The sequence below is a fragment of the Strix uralensis genome, chromosome 1 (assembly GCF_047716275.1).
Source record: "Strix uralensis isolate ZFMK-TIS-50842 chromosome 1, bStrUra1, whole genome shotgun sequence".
Classification (NCBI taxonomy): Eukaryota; Metazoa; Chordata; class Aves; order Strigiformes; family Strigidae; genus Strix; species Strix uralensis.
In genome coordinates, this window is record NC_133972.1 from 18,390,023 (window position 1) to 18,415,943 (window position 25,921).

The 25,921-nt window shown below is 41.0% G+C and overlaps 1 protein-coding gene across 19 annotated transcripts in view; it reads left to right on the forward strand.

Moving 5' to 3' along the window:
* The window catches only part of ARPP21 (cAMP regulated phosphoprotein 21), a 204,345-nt gene that overhangs the window by 131,242 nt on the left and 47,182 nt on the right, over nucleotides 1–25,921 (forward strand). For 10 of the 19 annotated variants that reach the window (XM_074858134.1, XM_074858103.1, XM_074858154.1 and 7 more), the window contains 6 exons: nucleotides 890–927; nucleotides 2,994–3,053; nucleotides 5,590–5,822; nucleotides 17,152–17,382; nucleotides 21,671–21,840; nucleotides 23,402–23,506. In XM_074858134.1, the coding sequence (XP_074714235.1) occupies nucleotides 890–927; nucleotides 2,994–3,053; nucleotides 5,590–5,822; nucleotides 17,152–17,382; nucleotides 21,671–21,840; nucleotides 23,402–23,506 (837 nt within the window). The remainder of the gene's footprint in view (nucleotides 1–889; nucleotides 928–2,993; nucleotides 3,054–5,589; nucleotides 5,823–17,151; nucleotides 17,383–21,670; nucleotides 21,841–23,401; nucleotides 23,507–25,921) is intronic. The other 9 variants (XM_074858163.1, XM_074858200.1, XM_074858173.1 and 6 more) reach the window with 6 other exon arrangements.

Genomic DNA, 25,921 nt, shown 5'->3' on the forward strand with positions numbered 1-25,921 from the left:
GGTGCCCTCCTCCTTTTGCCTGCCTTTTGTTTAAATTCAGTGCAAGTACTGACTATCCTTTCTTCTGTACCTCATGGAGATATAATCCAGTGACAGCTACGAGGCACTTCGTGTAGTGAACATGAAATAGGAGGGAAACGAAAAAATCAAAGAGGGAGAATTATTCATGGGAAATTGAGCACAGCTTCATTTCTCTGCATAAAAAATGAAGTAATGCCAAAAGAATTACACACTTGCCCATAGGATTTATTTCTTCTGAGTCCTTCACCTTTCTCGGGATCTGAGCCCTCCAGCAGAGAACATTTTTGCAATAAACTATTATTGTTGTTAATATTATTATTAAGACGATTATCATAATTTTATATCTCAGTGCAGGTATGACTGTTTTCTCTCCAACTGTAAAATGTGAAATCACACAGTATTTCTAAGTACTGCAGTATCTTCTCTCCCTTTGAAGAACTTTGTCAATTCTGCATGCTTTCCTCCTGTTTGTCCTTCCTACTCGCAGCTCTGTGCTATTCTGCAATCTTATTTTGAGGTGGTAGGGCAGAGCAGTGGAACCTTATATTATGTAGGAAAAATGTTCTTCCCCTTCGAATTGCCAGTATTTTGCACATACCACCTTCTTCTGATCTCAGGACTGAGAAGTTTCAGTTTGTTTTCAAACTGAGACCCCTTGTTGGCAATGTGTTGTAATGCATGGAATTTATTTTACTGGCCTGACCTTATTCTTGACCTTTTTTCCCTCTTGTCTTCTGCAAATGCAAATGATGCATGAATTGAAATCCCCTTAAGCCTGAACAGGGGAGGTAATTCTAAAATCAAGGAAGGAAATGGAACAGCAGAGCATATCTAGAACGTCTGATACAATGCCTTTTTTATTTTTCAGTCAGTTTGCTCCCAGGAAAACCTTTTTGTGGAAAACAGGTAAAATATAGCTTTTTTTTTTTTTTTTTTTGTGTTAAACTTAGCTGTTTCTCTTATTATTTTGTCTATCTATAGTTCTGTAGTTGTTTATCCTAATGTGAAGACTGTTGAGCAAATTTGTAATCCGTATTATCTGCAGTGTTTCTGTGCTTTAAGAGGGGCTAAAAGAGGTTGCCTTGCGGTGCTGTATCTGAGCAGATAAGGTGTTACTGCTGCTTTCTCAAGACTTTGCATTTCAGTTTAAAAAGCAGATTGTGGGAGGGGGAGCCCACCTAAGGTTTCATTTCAGATGACCAATTTGTCTCTGGAGTGCCTTTAGAATTTAACTTATTGATTTTTAAAAAGCACTCTAGCAGTGGCTGGATGATGGTATTTATGAAACACCACTATTGTGTTTCTGTTGTTTTACCTGCTCTCTTGTGGGGCTGAGCAGCAGCACTGACTTCACTTGTTGCTTGTGAAGGCTCACAAGTCCCCCAGACCAGACCTGCTTTACTGCTGCATTGTAGTAATGAAAAGGTGATAATCTGAGCCAAGTGTTACTTTACATTGCTGTGTGATAGTTCTTATGGATGTTCTTTTTATTATAATAAACCCACTTAAAGCAAAGGGAAGAAGAAACTCTGTTTAAGATCTACAAAATACGAAGTGGTAGCTCCATAGCAGCCATAAATTAGCTTAACCATGTTGAAAATCTTAGAAATTATGTACCCTTATGGCAGATAAGGATTTTAAACAAAATGCTGGGAATTTCACTGGTGAGTGTTTGAGCAGTGCTAGCCCAAGTCTGTCCTGTGCAGGTTTTAAAACTGTTTATCATCCCCTTGGAGAAGGGGAGGTTATCTTTCACAGTATTTCTATCTCTGTCCATACTTTTATCTGTCAGATGCATTTATGGGTAAGGCTGTTCCCATAGAAAATGATTCCACAGCAATGGTACAAACCAGCTTTTCCAATGGACAGTCCTGTAAATGAAATGAGGGAATGCCCTCAGGAGGTAATGGCCACTGTCATCGAACCATCTCATATTCGGAGAGCCAAGGATATTTCCTCAGCTGCTTCTTGTGTATCATGACTATGGAGATATGTTTTATCAAAATAAATCAAAAATTCAATAGAGGAACCCAAAAAGCAAAAGGCAGATGCTCCCATAAACCTACTTCTCCCTCTCTGGAGGGATGGGACAGTAAATGTGACACAGTTGTTCACTTAGGCACTGCGCGGCTGAGGGTAGGGTGGGGACCTTTATGGTATAAACCACAAATGTCATAGCCAGGTCTCCATTGATTTATGCACTTAATCCCACATCTGCGTGCAGGAGAATGCGGCCAGCTCTGGTGTTTGCATATGGTTCGCTTTGCTCGAACCCATGAGCTGGCTGACCAGCTTTCCTGGTGTGAGAATGCATACCCAAGTGGAGACCAAGAAAAGGACAGGTTGGAAATTGGGCTTCTGTTGCTGCCTGCACTGTTGTTGTCAGGAGGGGGACTTCAGCTGCCTTCCTCAGAACACTGCTTTTCCTTTCTGCATGCCTTACAGCCTTTGATCAGGTGAAGCACTTAAACTCATGCTTGGCTCCGTGCACATGAGCAATCTTGCTGATTTGCTGTGTTGAAAGTTAGGTATATGTTTAAGTGCTTTGCCTTTCTTTTTCATCAGAGAACCTGAGAATCTCTCTGAGCTGCAGAGATTTCCAAGCAACTTATCAAGTGCTTAAAATTATATATGCAGTATTTTGCTGGCTTGCATTTTTTATGTTCTTATTGGGTGATATTTTTATGAATTTTCTTTTGGATGTAGATGTATGGTTCCTTGGGTTCTGAGAATTACCTTGCTCGGTAACAGGAAATGTTAAATGGACCTCAGCCTCCCAGGCTGACATTTCTTATGTTCAGTTGACTGTACACAATTATGGGAGAGGGAGGGAGGGCAATTTTAGCTTTGTTTTTTTAAACTGTGAATCTAGCGAAGTTGCAAAATGTTGCTACAAATTAAATATAGCTTTACAGATCAGATAAATTTGAATTACCATGTCTGTTACCATAATCTTTCTTTTCATTTTTCAGTAGGCTGTTGGAAGACAGTAGTACATGCAATGATACCCATAAGAAAAGACAGCTGTTTAGGTTTGTATGAGTTTATTTAATATTCATTTCCCAGTAACTCTCACTTGTGATTCTATCTGTATCTTCACCAAGGGAGACCTTGGCGGGTGTGCGTATGTCATTTTTCTGGTTGGAAAGGAGCATGGAGAACAGAGTTCTTGCCCTGCTCATCCCACACTCTCTGAATGAGGAGGTCACAGTGGGACCCTTTCCTTCAGTTTTACAGATCATTGGCTCAGGAACGATATGAGATTTTTCAGCTGCTCAGAATGCCACAATTTGGGGGTGACTGACTGGTGGAAGTTCATTTTGCTCTAGTATATACGACAGGCACGTTTCACAGACTGGTGCCCAGACTGACCTTTTTTCCTTTTGTTGGTTTATTAAAAGCTGAAGTAAAAGTACAATGAGGTGAAACTGATTGAAGTTCCCTTATCTAAAGCAGCAATGTTTTGAAACTTTTTCTCTGTGAACTTTGTCTTCTAAACTCCAATTCCTTCTGCCCTGAGAACATTCAGATGTATCCTGTATCCCAGATCATGTCCCAAGCCACAGGGAATCAGTAGGAATCAGTCCATATTTTCATGGAGAACTTTTATCAGCTGACACACTGGATCAGTTGAAGACCCAACCTGGTGGCGACAGTGGTCCTCTGAGAGGCTTAGAAAGGCTCTCTTCCCACATCATGAGCTCCCATGTGTTCAGTTCAAATAAACCAGGGTTGAGCATTACAAGCTTCTTTTAAAGTCAGTCAGCTGCCACAACTCTTAAGCAGAGTGGGCAGAAGTAACGGATGCTTTCAGAAGCAGTAAGGTACGTGGATAGCTAGGCAGAAGTAGGGTGATCACTAGCTGTCCGTATGGATTGGGGTTTGTATATGTAACAGCAATAGTTTGTGTCGCTTCAAACCTATACCATCTGTATTATATAATTTTCCCCTATGAGGAGAAAAGGATGCAGGATTTGATGTGTGGTTGCTGACTCTGCATGTCAGCACAGCAGCCACGGAGATGGTGAGGCTGCACCAGATAAGGAGCAGGGCTGGAGCATCTGGAGCTGTGTCCCGTGGCCACAGACAGCAGGCAGAAAAACTTTTCTCCATGCTTTGGGTTAGCCTTCATGATCTGAGAGTCTTGGATTGGGCATGCAGGAGTAAGGAGGCATTTTACACACAGACACTCTTAATATAGTTTGGGGAATAAAAAGGAATTTTTTGTAACTCAAACCCCCAGATAATGGATGCAAAAGCACTGTATTTCTCTCCTTCTTTTCCGCTAGAATATAAGAGAATTTTAATTTCTAAGCACAAGAATGCATGAGTCTGTAAATAATATACTTCGTTTTTTTTTCTTTCCAATTAAATCTTGAGGACAATTGCTTTTAAAAATGTTTTTCCTTTTTTTATGTTGTTTCTTCTGTGCTGTTTCTCTTCATGCTTTCCTACTGTCTGGGTCTAGCAAAGGTCAACAGGTTAATACTGCTGATCACATCTGTGAGAGGCTCTCATCACAGGCAAGGAACGCACCAGCCTGATCCTGTCTTTGAGATGCTGCTCCTTCACATCCTGAGTGACACAGCTTGGCAGGTTCTTTAAATAAAAAGCAGTAGCTATGTTCACAAGGAGAAAGGGGACCAAAAAAAAAAGATACAGTCCCATCCTTTTGATTTGTAGAAACAGTTTTGAGCCTGCAAGGTGTTATACTGTAAAATAAGACAGAGGGGTGGAAAATGTCTTCTAAAAGCTTTCCAAAAGCCACTGTTATTAGCATCAGTTGGGATAACAGTTGTGATGCACTAAACTGTGGTAGACATGCTGGTTTGTCATTTTAGTGCCACATTGTAAGCAGTTTACCTTAAATAAGCCAAATTTTCCTCCAAATTCTGCTCACAGTTTACTGTGGTGTTACAGTACACCGGGTGCTCTGCAGCTGTTCAAGGACAGTCTCAACCTAGAGATTTTTTGCAATTACTGTATGCAGAGGGGAAAAAAAAAGCACCCAACTGGGGGGTCTCTAAGTGGAGCATTAACACTGAAGAGTTTGGGGTCACACTGGGAGGACACATGTTTAGGGAAAGATTCTGGATAACTTTACAGAGCAGATGATGAGTGGTGACAAGGTGCAGTAGAAATAAGGAGGACGGATATTAAGACAAAGGTAGAGGGCAAGTGAAGTTAGTGAGAAAAACATTACAGGTGATGGACAGCAAAGGGAAAAGTAGCAAAGGGTTGGCTGAGGGAAGAGACCGATCAAAAAGCAACAGCAATGCTACATAAGTGCTGCATAATATTGGTACGTCAGCTTTGTCCAGTGAAATGCTCTTAGGATATATGTGAAAGGGGAGCAGTGGTCAGTGCTGTGAATGTAAAAGGGTATAGCAGTGTTTACTTGCTGCAGGCAGACGAGTATGGAGGTCAAATTCCCTGTTTCAGACATGCTTTCATAAATGCAAAGTATTTAATTTTCCTTTATTAGGCTTGCTGCAGGGTACCCAAAGACAGACCCTGCCCTGACATGGGTTTGTTTGTGTTTAAATCTTTGTTTCCTGATGTCCATAGGGGTAACAGAGACAGCGTGGGGAAGGCATCTGGCAGTCGACAGAGCAGTACGGAGAATGAATTGAAATGGACAGACCACCAGAGGCCGTGGAGCAGCACAGACTCGGACAGCTCAAATCGAAATTTGAAGCCAGCCATAACTAAGACAGCCAGTTTTGGTGGGATAACTGTCTTGACAAGAGGAGATAGCTCGTCAAGTAACAGAAGTACCGGCAAACTGTCTAAAACAGGTAGCTAGTACTGTATTGGGTTCACAGTACTTCTTGATGTGTGGTGATAAATGGCTGTACTGGTACTTGCCTGAGCATGGTATATCACAGAACGGTTTGGGCTGGAAGGGACCTTCAGAGATCATCTAGTCCAACCCTATGGTTCACTAGATGGTGAATTACATGAACAGCTGTATTTCCGGTGCATAGCAGATGCGTATGTCCATCTGAGTATGCTAGTATCTGGGTACCTGGTATTGAGTTTTTCAGAATCAAGAAAGAAAACGTGATGCCTGAGATTACAAATCATAGGTGAGGTAGGCTCTTCCTGGAGTAGAGTGTGTGCACATCCTATTTGAACACTGTCTGCCATGTAGCCTGAAAAGGTGGTACTCCTTTCAGACAAAACACAGATTTTACATTTTTATTAAAATTACTCTTCTTGAATGGCAAAGAATTAAATGTCATACATCTGATGAGAAATCCAAGAACACTTTGTTGTCATTGCTAAATGCAGACCATCTATATCTTCAAGATACAGCTTCTCCTTTGCTGCTGGCTATGAGGCAGTGTGCTGTGGTGGAAGCAGGCAGAAGCACTGGATTCACAGACGTCCCGCAATCTCTCCATTTTCTTGTTTAGTTCCCATTAAATGAAAGCACCATTTTAAGAGACACGAACCTGGTGGGAATTCTGCATTTATTTGCATTAACTTCATGGGTACATTAACATATGAGTGAGTCATAGGGTCTGGATCTAAGTAATTTCAAACCATGCCATTAAGCTACTTTATTATATTTTTGTGTAAAAGTGCATGATAAATAATGAGCCCATCAGATGATTCCATCACTTTGGTTCATTTGATAAATATAGTACAGGACAAGTGGTAATCAATACTTAGCACTTAGTGCTCTTTCAGCTTGAGAGTGTTTTATGGATGGTACTTAATTTAAACTCAGTTTATCAAACCTGCGTTGGTCAGATTTCACTCCTATTCCTAAAACTGTACAGTAGCCTTTGCTGTGATTGAGGGTGCTGGGGAATGGAGTTTTCAGAATAAATCGAGAAAACATTTGACTCGGTAACTACATTCTGAACCTCTGGATCTTGAACATAGTTTAGGAATTTATAGAATCATAAAATCATTTAAGTTGGAAAAGACCTTTAAAGATCATCAAGTCCAACCATTAACCTGGCACTGCTAAATCCACCACTAAACCATGTCCCTAAGCACCACTTCTACACATCTTTTAAATACCTCCAGGGATGGTGACTCCACCACTTCCCTGGGCAGCCTGTTCCAGTGCTTAACAGCCTTTTGTGAAGAAACTTTGCCTACTATCCAATCTATACCTTCCCTCGTGCAACTTGAGACTGATACCCACCTTGCTACAAGCTCCTTTCAGGCAGTTGGAGAAAGGAGTAAGGTCTCCCCTCAGCCTCCTTCTCTCCAGGCTAAAAAAACCCAGTTCCCTCAGCCGCTCCTTGCAGGACTTGTTCTCTAGGCCCTTCACCAGCTTCATTGCTCTTCTGGACATGCTCCAGCACTTCAGTGTCTTTCTTGTAGTGAGGGGCCCCAAAACTGAACACAGTATTCAAGGTGTGGTCCCACCAGTGCTGAGTACAGGGGAACAATCACTGCCCTAGTCCCGCTGGCCACACTGTTTCCGATACAAGCCAGGATACCATTGGCCTTCTTGGCCACCTGGGCACACTGCTGGCTCATATTCAGCCGGCTGTCAACCAACACCCCCAGGGCCTTTTCTGCTGGGCAGCTCTCCGGCCACTCTGCCCCAAGTCTGTAGCGTTGTGTGGGGTTGTTGTGACCCAAGTGCAGGACCCGGCACTTGTCATTGTTGAACCTCATACAGTTGGCCTTGGCCCATCGATCCAGCCTGTCCAGATCCCTCTGTAGAGCCTTCCTACCCTCAAGTGGATCAACACTCCCACCCAACTTGGTGTCATCTGCAAACTTACTGAGGATGCACTCAATCCCTTCATCCAGATCACTGATACAGATATTAAACCAAACTGGCCCCAATACTGAGCCCTGGGCAACACCGCTTGTGACCAGCACCAACTGGATTTAACTCCGTTCACCACAACTCTTTGGGCTCGGCCATCCAGCTCCATCCAGTTTTTTATGCAGTGAAGGGTACACCTGTCCAAGCCATGAGCAGCCAGTTTCTCCAGGAGAATGCTGTTGAAAATGGTGTCAAAGGCTTTACTAAAGTCCAGGTAAACAACATCCACTAAGCGGGTCACCTTGTCATAGAAGGAGATCAGGTTAGTCAAGCAGGACCTGCCTTTCATAAACCCATGCTGACTGGGCCTGATCACCTGGTTGTCGTGTACGTGCCACATGATGGTACTCAAGATGATCTGCTCCATAACCTTCTCTGGCACCAAGGTCAGACTGATAGGCCTGTAGTTCTCCAGATCCTCCTTCCAGCCCTTCTTGTAGATGGGCATCACATTAGCTAACCTCCAGCCAACTGGAACCTGCTGATAAACGTTTGAAAGTGACTTGGTGAGCACTTCTGCCAGCTCCTTCAATACCCTTGGGTGGATCCCATCCGAGCCCATAGACTTATGTATGTTTAAGTGGTGTAGCAGGTTGCTAACCATTCCCTCTTGGATTATGGGGTCTTCATTCTGCTTCCCGTCCCTGTCTTCCATCTCAGGGGACTGGTATCCAGAGCCCAACTGGTCTTACTATTAAGACTGAGGCAAAGAAGGCATTAAGCACCTCAGCCTTTTCCTCATTCTTTGTCACTATGTTTCCTCCTGCATCCAACAAAGGATGGAGATTCTCCTTAGACCTCCTTTTGTTGCTAATGCATTTTTAGAAACATTTTTTTATTGTCTTTTATGTCAGTAGCCGGATTAAGTTCTAGTTGGGCTTTGGCCCTTCTAATTTTCTCTCTGGATAACCTCATGACATCTCTGTAGTCCTCCTGAATTGCCTGCCCCTTCTTCCAAAGGTTATAAACTCTCCTTTTGTTCCTGAGTTCCAGACAAAGCTCTCTGTTCAGCCAGGCTGGCTGCCTTTGTCGCTGGCTCATCTTTTAGCACATGGAAACAGCCTGCTCCTGTGCCTTTAAGATTTCCTTCTTGAAGAATATCCAGCCTTCGTGGACTCTTTTGCCCCTCAGGACTGCCTCATGAGGGATTCTGTCAACCAGGCTCCTAAACAGGCCAAAGTCTGCCCTCTAGAAGGCCAAGGTGGCAGTTCTGCTAACCTCTCTCCTTACTTCTCCAAGAATCAAAAACTCTTACCATTTTGTGATCATAGTGCCCAAGATGGCCTGCAACCATCACATCACCCACAAGTCCTTCTCTGTTCACGAACAACAGGTCCAGTGGGGTGCCTTCCCTAGTTGGCTCCCTCACCAGCTGTGTCAGGAAGTTATCTTCCACACACTGCAGGTACCTCCTACACTGTTTCCTCTCTGTTGTATCATATTTCCATCAGACATCTGGTAAGTTGAAGTCCCCCATGAGAACAAGGGCTAGCGATTGAGAGACTTCTCCCAGCTGCTTATAGAACATTTCATCTGCCTCTTCATCCTGGGTGGGTGGTCCATAACAGACTCCCACCATGATATCTGCTTTCTTGGCCTTCCCCCTGATTCTTACCCATAAACCCTCAACCCTATTGTTACCATTATCAAGCTCTAGACAGGCAAAACACTCCCTAACATACAGGGCTAGCCCATTGCCTCTCCTTCCTTGCCCATCCCTTCTGAAGAGTTTATAGCCATCCATTGCAGCACTCCAGTTATGTGAGTCATCCCACCACATTTCTGTGATACTACAACATAGTTTTCTAGTTGCACAATGTTTTCTAGCTCCTGTTTGTTGCCCATGCTGTCTGTATTGATGTAGATACTCTTCAGTTGGGCTATTGGTCCCACCACCATTTTGGGGGGAGAAGCCCTAATTCCTGCGTGACCATTCTCAGGCAATTCCATGGTTTCTAACACATCCATAACCCCTGTGTCTTTGCTGCCGCGTGGATCTCCATCCCCTACCTCCTTTGAGATGGCAGACCAAAGGACCTTATTAGAACACCGTCCCTCAAATATTGGCATGCTGCTCCCAGGCTTATCTCTAGAGAGCCTGGTTTTATCCCTTTCCCCCTTCAAATCTAGTTAAAGCTCTTTCAGTGAGCCCTGCCAACTCCTGTGCAAAGATCCTTTTCCCCCTTTGAGACAGGTGTACCCAGTCTGTTGCCAGCAGGCCTGGTGTCATGTAGACTGACCCATGATCAAAAAACTCAAAATTCTGCTGATGACACCAGAATCGGAGCCAGGTATTGATCTGCTGGCTCTTCCTGTTTCTTCCCTTATCATTCCCTGCAAATGGAAGGGTAGAGGAGAACACTACTTCTGCTCCTGATCCCTTAACCAGTCATCCCAAGGCCCTGAAGTGTCTCTTGATTGCCGTCTGACTTCTTGTTGCAACTTCACTTCTGCCTGCCTGAAAAATCAATAATGGATAGTAAACTGAGGGCTGTACTAGGGTAGGAAGTTTTCTCTTCACACCTTTAATCCAGGCCCCAGGGAAGCAGCAGATTTCCCTAAGAAATGGGTCTGGTCTGTATATTGGGCCTTCTGTTCCCTTCAGAAGGGAGTCTCCTGTGACAATGACCTGTCTTTTCTTCTTTATGGGAGCAGTTTTGGTACAGGGCATAGGCCAACTTGACCTCAGCAAGACCCTCCAAGCTAGAGGAACCATCGTCCTCGTTATTACTTGGTTCCACTTGAAGAGCCTTGTAACCGTTATGCAAGGGCAGCCAGGAAGGTGGGGCAGCCACAGAGGAGACGCGCCTGCTGCACCGGGCAGGAACTTGTTGCCATTTCCCCCTGTCCCTTAAGTAGCTGTGTTCAGCCAGGTGAAGAGAGGACTGGGAATCCTCATATCATGCGCCCTGTCTGCCTGTTGGGCCTGTCCCGTTGCTCCTGGCCCTGCCCAGGTCTCGTCAGCCGCTGTCGTGCAGGCTCCTGGTGGTGCTCTCTGCTCCCCTGAGGTTCCTCCGGTTTTAGATCCCTGCTCTGTGCATTTGTTACATTTCACAGCTGTAAAGGAACCTGGCCGGTTGGAAAGCTCCTCTTTCAAACACTGATGGTCATAAATCTGCTGGAAGTTTTTGGAAATTCCTCCCTCTTCTTCTTAATGCTTCTATTTTGTGTTTCTTTTGAGACCCTAGACAAATATTGGGTTTATTATCTTCAGATTCTTAGAATATCTCGAAGTTGGAAGGGACCCATAACGATCCCTTGCTAAGATAAGATTCTCCTTCAGTTTTACTCTATCCTTATGTATGTGAAAACCTATGGAATTAAGACATGAATTTGACTTTGAAACTTAGTGGAGCATAGTTGTTTACCTCTGGCTTGTTCCTGAGCACGAGTGTATACAACATAGCAAAACCAGTGTGTATGTAGTTTAGAAACTACACCCTCCTGTATTTCTTGTGTAAAGGCTGAATAGGCTATACAGTGGGGCCTGAAGTATTTACCTCCAGATTTCTTTGCCTCCCATGAATCTTTCCATTGCATCAGAACTCAATTTGATGTGTATGAATTGGGGAGGAGGCACAGGTTCCTGGTATACTTTTTTCATATCATTTACTTTCAGTAGAGTGAAGGTAAATGTATTTCTCTGCAGCCTTGTATTGCAGGAGTGCAGAGCATTTAAAATGCTGTTAGGGAAATCCAGTTTGGAGGGTTGAGACACCCAAGTGCAAAAGAGTAATACTTTCAAGTAGCCGTTTTAGTGTTAAAATCAAGCATATTAAAGGGTGCACTCAGAAAATGTGTTAAAGGAGCATGCCAATACTTGTAAATGCATCTGCACTCCGTATGCACCAAAGCCAAAATTGCTTTCAAATGAAAGCTCTTATAATACATTTTTAAAACATCATTGATATTAAAATTCCATGTTCTTTGCAGAGCAATTACATATTGTAAGTGCTTTGACCTTTTTTAAGCAAAGTGTTTAAATCTAAAAGCTAGTTGAGGCACAGAAAGAGTAAAAAAGAAACAAAATAAAAGAAAGGGGTGGGGAAAAAGAGCAAGGCTGTATGTCAAAACAAACTTACACCTTCAAAGCCAGGACGCAAAGTCAAACTGTCAGTCAGCCTGAGGAAAGTCATAGGAAATAATATCAGAATCGCTATTTCTATCCTTCTCTCTAAAATGTTATTGAATGGCATTAAAGCAGAAAAGAATGACTGTTCAAAAAATAATGGAAAAATATGTCTTGATAAAGTGTTCTCCCTTCACCAAAAAATGCTGAGTGCATTCATACAGCTGTCAGAGCCCCCACGTGCTTTTTGCATATGTTTTCTAAGGTATATTAGGTGCCAAGCAGCACTTCATTGTGTATGTTTTGCATTAGATCTTCATTACTCTGTACTCCGGTCATAGGCAGTGCTGGGTGGTCCGTAGCTCAGTACGCATTTAAAGCTTGATCATGTTTTCATTTTTGGGGACTTCATTTATTTTCTGTTGTCTTTACTACAGTGATTGAAATGGGATTGCAGAGGTATAGCTACAAATGTTAGGCACACTGTCATGGTAGTGTGGCAGAGCCTGGTAGGCACCAGTTCTGCTCCAGTTCTCCTCTGCAGAAAGTACTAGTCTGTTCTCTGAAGTGCTTTATGATTCACAGAAATAAATTTTTGAAATTTTTGTCTTATAGTGTATATGAAGTCAGTCTGAAGTCATTAGTTGGTCAAAATGTTCTTCATTGGCTGAATTATGGAAAATGTTTATGACCATTTTAAATGTGAAAATTATTCTACGTATATGACAGTCATCCAGAAGCATTGTCAAACACCCTTCTTGAGCATGGGAATATTAAAACTTTCAGGATTTTCACAGATGGATCACAGCTGCCTTTGAGGGTATATACAGTGATGCAATATTAGCATTGTAGCCTTTCTGGATCACTTTTAATATTGTCACCAAAATGAAATGTTCTGCCCTTAACCTTAACTTCTGATAAATCAGTAATTAATGGTACACAGCAGACAAACAGAAACTGAAGTACAGAAAGGTGTTAGCCTCCCCTTAGGCAAAGACAGATCATAGAACGTGCTGTTCTCTGCAGTAGAGTCCAAGTAGTGTCAATTAGTCTTAGACTTAATTGCACTCAGCTGCATGGGAATTAGAGTTTAGCAAAGGAATTATGTTACTTCATTCTTGCAAACTTCACAAGAGGGGCTGTTTGAAACCCATTACATGATTATCTTACTGGTTCTGATGGTTATTTTCATGCACCTGTTGATTGGTTAGAAAGCCATGTTCCACTGAAAAGCACAGACTGTATATTGTAAATAAAATTTTCTTCTCTGTTATTCTGAAGTTTAGTAGATGGATTAAGCTATAATTCAATATTGAGTGGGGAGTTAATAACTTAACAAATTGCATTCAGATTGCATTCCTACAATTTAGGACATCATACAAAACGTGGGTTAGTTTAGATTTCCAGTAATATAGTGGAATTGCCAGGGTTGACTAAGCATGTACAGTGGTACGTAAAATAATGTCCCTGTAGGCATCAAAGATGTACCTGTTCAGTCTCTAACAAACCCATGAAGAGAAAATCTAGCTCATCAACTACCATGTTATTTTTGTTGAGACATTACAACAGGTTTTAATATACATTATTAGGAGGGAAAACAAGATGTGTTTCAAAGAAATGTTCTCTGTGTATCTACATATCTATTTAAATAATTGTTGGAAGACTTAAAAGATGTAACTATTGCATCTTTAGCTTCTCTTAAAGCATTTTCCATTCAGTGGAATGCACATTTGTTGGACTGTACTTCTTTTCCCACCATTTACAAAAAGCTGGCTGCATTGGGGTATCAGCTGTGTTGGTACAGATCTGTAGGCATAGTTAACTTCCTTGGCGGGGCTCTAAGTAATTGGAGCCACAGTGTAATCTCTCCTGTTAGGTGTTCATGTCTTTCCCCAACAGGAGTAGCAGATTATACTGCAGGCATTTCAATACGTTAACTTTTTTAATATATATAAAGAATCCTGTAAATTATAATTTCGTCTCTGAATTTTGGAACTGGATTTCCTTTAATTGGGCATTAGCCTGATGGATCATGTGAGTCCAAGAGAAAGTGTAGGTATGTTGATGTATGGGCGATAAGTCATGAGCCAACTGCTTCCAGTCATACTCTTCCCACCAGTCAACTGTGCTGAAACATTAATCTTATTTTTAGAAGTGTAGCTTGCAGAGAAATAATCGTGTTCACATGAAAAGATACGATTATCATAAAAAACCTACATACATTCTAGTATGCAGAAATGCAAGTGACTTACAAAAGTAGCAAATAAATATTCCTAAGCCAAGAAACTATATCCAGAGGTGATCAGTGCTCTACTGTTCCTGAAAAATTGACCATTTGGAGCAAGAAGTAGGTAGATCTTGAGAGTCCACTTGATAAGAAAGGAAGAATTTACCTCGGGCTCAGAAGGTTGGGTGAGCAGTGTTCAAAGTCATCAGATACTGAATGCTGACCCAAAGAAAATAGAGCCAGATGTGTTGCATCACTCACTAGCGCTTAGAATATTGGAAAATTAATGGTACCTCCATGCTCTCCCTCTGCAAACCCTCTAAGCTATTAAGCATTTGTGGTGATTCTTCTGTCTCTCTCTTTTACCACTCTTTGAACTGCTGTATCTCTCAGAATACTTTAAAAATATATTAATGGAAAGTGATGAAAATATGAAGGTTATTATTATGTCAGCTGTGAAGCAGCAAGAAAATTATAGAAGAATCTAGAAGTAGCCATCATTACATACTGAAAAAAAGAGGTTAGATTGTGTAATGGGGGCAAAAATCTCATTTAGTCAAAGTTCCTTTCAGAAGTCTTTATCGAGACATCTCTTAATATGAATCCGAATAAAGTCAGATAGTTCTTTTTTTTTTTTTTTTTTCATTTGCTACAGTACTGAATTCATTATGTGGTCTTTTCTTATTCCAAATTTAGACACCGTGAAAACAGCTAATCAGAGCTACAAAGACAAGATTAATTGGTGTTAATTTCCAAACATTAGTGTTGGAATTTACTTGGCTTAATATGTCTAAACTTAAAATGATAGGAAATACGTTGTAGTCATGGAAAAAAATTAAAATAGATCATTCTTATACAGGATAAATGGGGACAAAATTGGTTAAGTAGTAATTTATGGGATTTTTTTTTAAATATTCAGAAATTAAATGGTTTTGTGTTTTATTTGTGTTCTTTCAAAATCAGCAACTTGATGTACTGACATAGGAGAGTAAATCTCAAATCTTTGAAATGTCTGCCTTAAAAGCTGTCACCTTGGCCAATGTGTGGTGATAGCTCCAGAGGTTTTTCCACTGCTTCTGCTTACCATTTGATGAGTACATCTGACTTCATTGCAGTCCTTTGGCTTTTAACAATCCAAAGCTGGTAAAGATCAATCTGTGATTCTGCCATAAAAACAGCTCAAAGGGGGAAAAGAGAAAAACAATTGAATCTCAGAGCTGCAATCTTTTACACTAACGGCATTTCTTCAGGATAGCACAAAAAAGGAGTCTGAACTCAGGCTTGATACTACTTACACGCTTAGAAAAAATGGGAGGTTTATGAAAACTCATCACCACTCCTGCATCTCCAGGTTGCTTTCTAACTCATTGAATTCAATAGGTGATGGAAAAGCGCAGAAAGTAAAGCAAGAACTCAGAGAAGTAACATGAAGAGCATGTAGAAGGGTCAGGGAAATGCAGGAAAGGACCTAGTAACTGCTGTAGAAGGACAATTAAACTCCGGTGGTTGCATTTACATTGGCGAGGAAGATGCCAAATACTGCTTGCAACTTGATGAGGATGACCTGCAGGAATATCTCTTCAACTTGTAGAAACACTGAAATCTGAAATGATCTAATAAATAAAACTATCCGTGCAGGAATAATGTTCTAAATTTCCAAACTCAGTCTACAAGGAGGGGAAAAAATATAGCAACTAATACAACTTTGAAGTGTATTTGTAGAAATTAAAAATTTCTTATGAAATCTCTATTACTTTCTTGATTAGATACTGGAGAAGCAGATTTAGGGTCCTGCTAATGGCAAGTAGTGCACAGCTGATAAAGAGGACTGTCTCTGTAATAGCTGCCATATGAATGTCAGTTTGAAGAAGATGGATAAAAATGTGTTTTACACAGCAATGCGCAGTAATCTGCAGAAAGACCCCCTGTCAAGTAACAGGATGCTGGTGTGATTTCTTCAGAAGAAACCTGTTTTGCTCTAATTATTAGGAAATAAATGATTTCCAATATGGATTTGACTGAAGATGAATCTGAGGCTCTAAGCATTCTACTGTAGGGTCTTCCTGTAGTATCCCAAATATAAAGGGATGTAATTTTCCCTCTAAGAAAGAAATTTTCTAAAACATAAGTCTGAGTTCTCTCTTTTCTTTTAGTCTATACCTGCAGAAAGGCACTAAGGAGTTTAGTAATTAATGTAAGATGTGTAGACAGTGCACAGAAGTAAAATAAAATAAGTTGCAATTAAAAGCTACTTTACTTTTGGGAGGAAGCATCCATACAGACATTTGCTTTCATGCCTCCTGTGTATTTGCCTTAACATCCTGCTTTAAGGAAGCTGTTCATCTGAGCCTTACACTTTCAGAGATTACTGTCATTTTTATGTGAAGCAAATTGAAATCTAATCAAGTAAAATCTCTGAAGTTCGGAAATTATATTTGGTTTTTAAAATAATGCATGTCCCCATCCTTCCAGGCACAGATGTGTTTTAGGACATTTGATTTATCTTGATTGATCAATTTTAATAGACTAGGTGCTGAAAAAACAAAGTGACAGAAATCTTAGGTAGCATCTTAGGTAGCTTTAAGTTAATACACGTATGGCACAGCTACCTTGTTACTTGACTGACAACTCAGTTGCTGGTTGTTTTTTTTCTTACAGAAAATGTTTGGTGCTTTTTTGTGTGGGGGGGGGGGGGTTTCTTTTTCATTTACAAACCCTGTGTTTAGTTTTTATACCTTATGAACCAATACTTTGACGTTATAAATACGTGCTGAGCGTTTTGTGTTCTGTTTGATAAAGCTATTTACTGGCCAGGGGGAAGCAGATGCTGCAGGAAGAAAGCGGTCTTTTGAATTGTAGAAATACCACTGGATACCGAGCTCAGTAGGGAGTGAAAACCCCACTCCTACCAGCTGGGCATGGACTAGTGCTTGCCTTTTCAGTCTGTGAAGGCTGTCCTTGCATACGCATTGTGTCTGATGGGGACTGAGGTCCCTTGTAACCCTCCCCGCTGTGGTTGTGTCTCTCCGTTAGGCTCAGAGTCTTCCAGCAGCGCTGGCTCCTCAGGATCACTGTCACGACTACATCAGCCTCTCCAAAGCGCATCTCTTGTCCCTGGGGTGACGGCCAGCTCTTCAGGCAGCGTGTCCTACCCTGAGAATGGGATGAGTGGCCAGGTGGCCCCCAGCAACACCAGCTATATCATTCTTCCACTTGAAGCTGCAGGGATACCACCTGGCAGTATCCTTCTCAACCCGCACACAGGTCAGTACGATGCTCTCCTGCCTGGTACTACCCTTCAGTGTTTCTGATGTCATCTGGGGAATTGCCAGATTTCTTGTTTCTAGAGATATTTTCCTTGAGGCACTTTATGAGGAAGCAAGTAGCAAACACACACAGAAATTATATTTGGCAGGTTGTTTTTTTAAATCCGCATGCAAAGCTGGGCTGACTTTCTGAGGCTGTTGTGGCATAGCTGTTGGGGAGTGATAGAAAACATAGTCATGTAGTCCCAGACAGAATATTCATCTTGTAAAGTCCTGGTACTCCTTGGCTGTGAATCCTCTGAGATCCCCTTAGCTTCAGTAAGGACAGATACTCTTCCATATCAAGCATGCTGAGATATGGTGCAACCGAAATACAATGTCAAAGTCTTAGAGATTGTGCTTAACAGCAGAATTTCAAAAGGCTTAAAGGCTGCATTTGAATTAGCACTTCAGCGTTAATTTTGTTATGTGAGCTGTATGATTAGGAATTGTATTTAAATCGGAAGTTTTGTGATAAGAGAAAGTTGTAATCCCTTCAATTCCTGATAGTTAGCAACGCCCAAATGGGGCACTTGCAGTCACCCAAGCACTGTGGACACGTCAGAAACCACTCAGTTTGAACCTGAGTGCTTGCTGAAAGTTTAAGGCAATTTTGTTACCTCCTTGGTCCAGATGAAGTCCAGATCATGGTATGCTATTACTCCCCACAGTATTGTACTGACAGCATAAAAAAGGTTCAGGGAGGTTGAGAGTGTGATGCTTCTTCAGTGATTTGGACTATTTAAGGGACCATGACTACCTGTGCTGTTAACCTTAGCTGAGTTATGATGGGTTTTAAATAAAAAAGCCTACAGTGAAATGTATTTTCCATTATACTGGGAGCTGAGAGTTGAACTCCAAGTTATTTTTTCATAGTCCTTAATAGAGCATTCAGGAGCTTTTTATTGGGGGATTTTTGTTTATAACCAGTATTTTATCTATATTACACCCCTGTGTTCCAGTATTTTGGTACAAATGCATAAAGCTTATTTGTAAGTCCACTGCTAAAACCACTTTTTCTGGTGTCAGAATTCAGTCAAGAAAAACTGAAAGTTGCAGCGTTTAAGAAAAACACAGCCTTGACAAACTATTAAATCAAGCTTTCCACAGATATTCAGAGATAGTAGTATCTGGGGCTGATCAGTATGTATCAGGATATATAATCAGGGAGGAGTTCTTGTTTGTTTAGATTCAGATGTGATAAGTTCTTTCCAGAGAGGTGACTAGTATCTTGCACAAACTTGTGCTTTTCTAAAGCCTTTATTATTTATGTGTACTTTTTTCAAGCTATTACATTATTGACATGAGAGCCTGATATTGTCAGCGTAAATGGGGATTTTGGACATTTCTTAAAAGTTCAGTTAGGGGAGAGGACATCATGGGAGGTGGGCATATGACAAAACCCCTCATTATTAATTTACACTTTTCTGTTGTTCTGGTAGTTGGCGGTTCTGTCTGTAACACTGGAACTTCCTGGTTAATTAAAGGTGGCATTTTGTGTGCTATGCTGTGCTCATTCCTGGCCACGGCAAGAATGGTGGCTGGAACTCATCACACTTGCAAGCCAGAAGAGCTGTTTAAGAGGAACATGTGCTACATCTGTTTTGTCAATTTAGCAATTTGCAGCAGCTAGCTCATATTTTATCCTGGTACCTAGGGAGTCTTTTTCAGCTATAGGTATAATGCCTTTCAATAGTGTCACCAGAGCAGAGCACCTCATCTTCCCTTCTAGCGTGCCTCATTGTCTGCAGAGGCATCATCGAGAGCTCCATGTGTGTTAGTATGTTTAATATTCAGGAAGCAAGTGTTTTTGTGTATATAGCATTTTGTGTTTCTTTCAAACCCCGTATTTTGTTTCTGTAGCTGCCCCATAAACATGTCCATAATAAAGAGAACAGAGGGAACAGATTCTTTTAAAGACTGAAATTCTTGCCTCAAATATATAGCTTCACACTGCTACTTGTGCTGGAAGTCAGGCTATACTGCAGCATCTACTGTGTTTTTAACATGCAGCAAAATACATGCTGCAGATTTGCCACTCTTTGGGCTCAGAATCTTTGCATCTTATTAGGGTAACATTACAAAGGAAGCTCCGTAGGGAGGAGACTTAGATTGCTGGATGCTGTGATTGACTATCAAAGTGATGGATGCTGTCAGAAACATAGATGAAGAGAAGACAGTTTAAAGAAAAGGAAAAAGGAGCTTTGTTTCCTGTAATGAATAGATTTTCTTTCCCTATGTAACACCATTCTTTAGCTCTTTCTTCTCCTCTTGCAGAGTGACTACTTTCAATCTTTTTCTCTTTTTTGATTGTAACACTGTGTCCTTTAAAGATCTTTGCTTCCTTTCACACTACATAGTCACTGACTGTGCAAGCTTCTAATGGCATCCACAGATGCTGTCAGTATCTCCCTGCTCTGATTATACCTCTCAGCTCCTTCTCAGGTGTTGGCAATCCACACTTTCTTTTCCATATCTGCAATTTCTTTGTTTCCTCTTCTCTGTTTTACCCTTCTCCTTCCCCAGATAGAGAAGCTTCTTACTTGCTTTGGAAAAGGACCATTTATGTGCCTTTGCTGTTTTATTCTCTGTTTCACCTGCTTCACCAGCCTGTTTTACCCTTTAAAGGATTCCTCTTGACATGTTCTCTGACTTAACCCCTTTGACAATTTAAGAGCATTTACTTTTCATTCTTACTCCTTTAAATGACATCGCAATCTTTGCCCTTCTATCAGGGCCACAGTTTATAACTTACAAATGTCTTCCCTGTTACCATCTGATCTCTCCTTTTCACTTCTTATTTCAAGATTTCTTCATGAAAGGTCTTTTTTTTTCATCTTTAAAAGCAGTGCTGGACCTTTTCTCATTCAGTTCCGTCATCCTTCACTAAGCCATGGGAAACACTCTTTATGGCTTCCCTTGAGCTTCTGGTGCAAGCTTTGGGAGCCTGTTAGCCCACTCACTCAGTCTGACTTCTGCAGTCTCCTAAAGTACTTGTGGAGCCTGAGACTCCCAAATCTAGGGAGTCCATGCCACTGTCATCCAGTGTGTTCACAGCAAGAAGCAGGAAATCAGCTAGTGGACAGAACTGTCCTGTGCTTCTCTTCCACTCACTCTAATCATGACCTTTCTCATTGCGAATGTGACATGCCCAGTATAATATGGTGACTTCATCCAGAAAGTCTTGATGCTTTAGAGAGAAAAGGCAAGGTTTCTTTAGTTCCTCATACATTTCAAACCATGATTAATAAGACGGAGGAACTGAAAGGCTGAGGAGTAGATAGAACAGGTAGAGATTCTTGTGGTATACAGATCAGAACTTCATTATTTCACTCTTGATCTCACAGTCGCTGAACTCCTCCAGATCTCCCTTTTTATCTCAGATATTCACACTTCAGCTACCTGCTATAAATGTTATCACTTCATTGCTATAATTCCTTTTTTTCTCATGGAAACATCTGTAATTCCTTTGGTATTAGGAATTTATGATGGAAGTGAAAAGAGAACAGAGGTCATGGAAAACATTTTCCCTGCAGAGATATATTTTTTTTTAAATTTTTTTTTAAAAAAAAATAGTTTTTACAAGGTTACTATCCCCAGCTGAAATATCTGAACCAAAGAGTTCAGCAACTTAGTAGAACTCTGGACAGAATTTGTCCTGTATATAAGAGGTTTTCAAAGACTTTTAAAGTGTTTCTTCCTTGATAATTTCCAGTGCTGCCTCCTCTAATTAGATAGGGCACAGCTCTCAAAAGTACAACACCATGTTATTAGAATTTGTAAATAAATCAGTAACAAGGGTGGGTTTGGTTTTTTCCTTTCCCTACAAACTTCAGCATATCAGGAGTAGTTGTGTACATTTAGCTGCTATTGTGTGGCAATAAAATGTACATGAATATTCTCTACCTCCAGTGTTTGCTCCAGAGTTCAATTTTAGTATTAATTGATTCATTGTTGAATGACTTCAAGAAACCATAGCATCTGAATCATCTTATAGCCATGGTAACCTTCCACCCATTCCTTGAAAAGTCATACTGCCAAAACAAATATCTGTTGCCTGCCTTGCCTGCAAAAAAGACAAAAAAGGTGGCTGATACTGTAATGAGGCATTGAGAATGATGAGCACTTTACTGTTGTAGCAGGTCAGCTAAAGAGCAATCAGTTAAAGTAAGCTTGTATGATTTCATACAGAAAACAGTAAGTACATTCTTAAAAGTGTTCAGCAAAGGCAGGGTGTTTTGTTTCAGGTCAACCGTTTGTAAATCCTGATGGGACACCGGCAATATACAATCCTCCCAGTGGCCAGCAGACAATGAGGAGCCAGATGGTGGGACAGTCTCAGCAGCAGCCTTCATCCCAGCAGCCTCAGCAGGTTCAACAGGCACAGCAGCAAATGGCAAGTCACCTTGTCACACAGGTAGGTATGGTGGCCATTGGGAAAAGGGAAGAAGCTCTCAGGGATGCAAAGGACGACCTAAAGGGTAGGAGGGAAGGATGCAGCTAGATGAAATAACAGGATATTCTTTTCTTTCAAAACAAATGGGGCCCATTATCTGTATTTTCAACGTGGGTGAAACAGATGAAGAGGGAAGATTCCTTTTTCAATTCCATCTAAAGTATGGTTTCATTTCAAAAAGCACTGTTACATGAGTTGGTGTATGTCTACATAAATTTATTTTGCAAAAATCATCCATAAATGAAAGCTGAAGCGTTCATTCTCTAACTTGTGCAGTGAGCAATTCTCTCCAAAGAGCTGGGGACCTTTCCCTGTCCCTTTCGACAGCAGTGGGGTTGAATCAGAGTCAAGTACAACACAGGGCTCTACAAACTCTTATATCAGGCCTGGTCCATGGGTAGCTCACTCTCTGAGCACCCCTGCCCCAGATCATGAGTCTTCTGCCTGCACCCCATGTTGTGGCCATGACCCTGCTCTGAGCTAGAAGCTCCGGAGCTATAGCAGGAGAGGGGAAGAGCAGCGTAGTTTGGGCACAGTGCCATGGTATGTTGGCTCTCTGGCCCCTGGGCTGGCCATGGCATGTGGCCGATCATGGGCAGCAGGGTTTGGGTCTGGTTCAAACTTAATTTTGTGGATTGTGTGCCTGCTTTCCCAGAGCAGAGCAGGCAGAAGGAACTACTCAAGCAAGAATCTTACATCCTGCTTACTCCCAGAGGAGCCAAGATGTACTGTGGTTCTTGTGTGGCTTCATAATTTGGCACACTTTCATCCCAGGTTACCCTGAAATACAATGTTTAAATTCAGCAAAGTTGTTTTGATTTTACTGGGTTTGGACTTACGTGTTTGTGGCACTTATTTCTCGATTTGGTCTTAGCAGTTTTAGAAGATGGAGGCAGTACTAAACCTGTGTAAGACTCAAGTTAAATGAGAGATTGAAACGAAAGGAATAGTAAAGCTATTCCAAGGTAATGGTGCTGTAGAATATTGTTCTTTCACTTAGATAAACATCTGCTCCAAGCTGATGGGCCTGTCTGTTAATTCACAGCCTGTTCTTTGTCAATTTTTTTAGCTATTGTGTTCTGCCAAAGCAGCTTTACAATCATTATTCCTTTGCCTATGACACTTGGAGTTAAATCAGTCATTATCAGCAAAATTCAACTATACACTTATACTGTGCCGCTCTTTCATTTTATCTCTGTAAATTAAATGTAGAATCATAATTTGGCTTTGCCTCATATCAGTAATAAGAAGGTGTAGCTGTGACTTTATTTAATCTAACAGCCATCAAATATATGAAAATAGGCAGAAAAATCTGTAATAAAGAATTGTTTGATATAATGCTAAAATGAAGACTAAAATTGCAGTACCTGACCTCTTGTACTTGGGCTGGCGAAGAGTCACCTGCATTTCCAGAGCTGTGTTTGAGACCTTTGTTCTCAGTAACAGAGGTGGTGGTGGTTGTTGTTGTTATCTCTCTCTAAGTAGGTTGTATTTATTGTCTTGCACTGTGTTTATTTTGCAGCCTGTTCAGGCAATGCAGCCATCTTCTCAGTCAGTCCAATATCCAGCAGTTTCTTATCCTCCCCAGCATCTCCTGCCAGTCTCTCCAACGCAGCAGTTTTCTGTGGTACTAAAGATATTTTATTTTTTTTTTTTCCTTGAAGTTGAAGTTGGGTGTGTGAGCATGAGTATGCCTGAGAGCCTCTGGGGAGCACCATGAGGGGTGTCCCACATGAGAGCCCCATTTGCCTTAACGCTTTTGGTACTGACAAGCATTTTGTAAGAGTGTTCCCACTGATTCTGGTTATCTAACCTGGAGGATGATGTTAGGAGCAGGGCTCTCTACCTGATTAGCAGAGCTACCAGAAAAATGTTTTGTTGTGCCTGTGATAGGAGCTTGTGTCTCCCCACCTTGTGTTAAGGGAGCTTAAACTGCTTAACTTGAGCATTTGAGATTTGGGTTATCCCCCTTTCATGTCCTCAAAGACTGGAGAAGAGACCTCTAGAAATCATTATTTTATTTTATTTTATCAGTATACTAAATCCACTGCCTGATTTCACTCTCTGATGATACCAGAGCACTTGGAAAACAAAGTAGTGGTGAACCAGCTGCAGATGGTGTGGTACGCTATGCATCATGACAAAGCACCAATGGACATGTATAATAAAAACAGAGTGCTCTTCTGGAGTAGTCTGAATCTGGCTTGGTGTTACAGGACTAAGATTATACTGTTGTAAAATGAAGCTGACATTTTAAGAGGCACTACAAGATTTTTTTCTGTTATTTTTCTCTTTTGCTCTGGTAATCTTGTTTATGACTGATTTTTTTCCTAACGTAGAGATGTCATGTAGTTATAGTAAGAGATGGAAACAAAGCTGAATGAATCCTTGCAGCTAAAATAAAGTTGTTAATGCCTAGTAGATGAGCAGTACCATTTAAAGGACAACAAAAAATGTTCCATGCTGAACAGAAGTTGCATATCTCAGTGCTAATTCTCTTGAAAAAAAGTGTCTTGCAGGCATCTCAGGTTGTTCTAGTGACAGTCATAGGAAGGCTGTTATTTTTTGTGGCTAATTTAATAGTGAAATGTCACCTGAATTAATGTCTTCAATGCATATTACATTATACAGACAATGTATAAATTATACGGTTTTGAAGCTCTTGGTCTGTACAAATCCAGACTTTCCAGACTCTGTGAAGTTTCTCGTAGAATCTGTTTGCAGTTATTCACCATCCGGGTAATGAAGATCCTAGCTTTTTAAAGAAACAACTTCAGACAGACAACTTACGTGCCTGAATATGGATGTAGGATGATGGTAAAGTTAATAATATTATGTCCCTACACCACCTGAAGGTCTGCCAGGAGTGTTTAAAAAGTTGGCTGATGGTATCTGCTCTCAGAGTGGGAGGGTGAGTCTCTGTGCAGTCTCTGGCAGTGCTTTCCACAAACAAACTTGGTTTTTTTTTTTCCTTTTTGAAGTTTCCTGCCAATAAATACATTGTGCAGGATGGTTTTGGAGAATGAACACCACAGGGATGCAAACAAAATCAAAGAGGCTTCTTTTAAAAAATAACATGAATGTTCTAAGTGAAAAGCATTTTTATAGTGCTCATTCCCTATCCTTGAGGGGGTATAAGGAAGGGACTGTAATCTGCATATTAGCACGCGGTGAAGTTTTAGGCTGGATATATTGTTGAATAGAGTATGTTTTAATATTGGGTAATTTAAAGTCTTGTAATATGGGCACAAATGAGGATGCATAGAACCACATTTGTAAATCCTCGACCTTCACAGAATAAACTTGAGAGCGTTGATTAGTATGGATCTTTTTGCAAGACTGAACAGATACTGTCTAGAATCCTTGTATCATTACCAGCATGTAATGAGACTTAGGTCCATTGACTTTATTTGGTACGTTCATCCTACTATAGATTTTTTTTTTTTCCCCTCCAGTCAAATAAAGTACTTGTTTCTTTCCATCACTGAATAAAAAAACCTTGAAATAGCAACTGAAGGCTTAGCTTTTTTTTACCTTCTCTGTGTTTACAATCCTGGATTTTCAAAACACTCCAAAAAGGAAAAGGTCTGCACCTGAATCCTACTGAATTCCTCATGGGATCATTTTGAAACACAGGTGAAATTACCAGCACGTGTTTGGCTGAGGAATTCTGTGTTTGGGGGAAGAGGTATTCATAACATTATTTTCATGCCCTTTATATTTAAAATGTCTTCTTTTGAACACTGTAAAGTCTACTTGTCATTTTGGAATAAAAAGGATGGGCAGGGTAAAAGCCAAAATAATTGGCTTTTGTGCCAAGCAATGCCATTCACCTTGCAGTCTGGAAGTCTTTGTCAAAGCATTGATAGTGATTTTCATTTTAATTGCCTCCATTTTTGTAGATATCCATGCAAAATTTGGCACCGTTATTTGAACTGAGTGATTCCTGTCCCCCTCGTGCTCTGTTTGAACCTATTTTGTTTTGCTGATTTACATGTCTACTGCAGACATCATGTCCACATCGTTTTCTACTGCCTTTTGC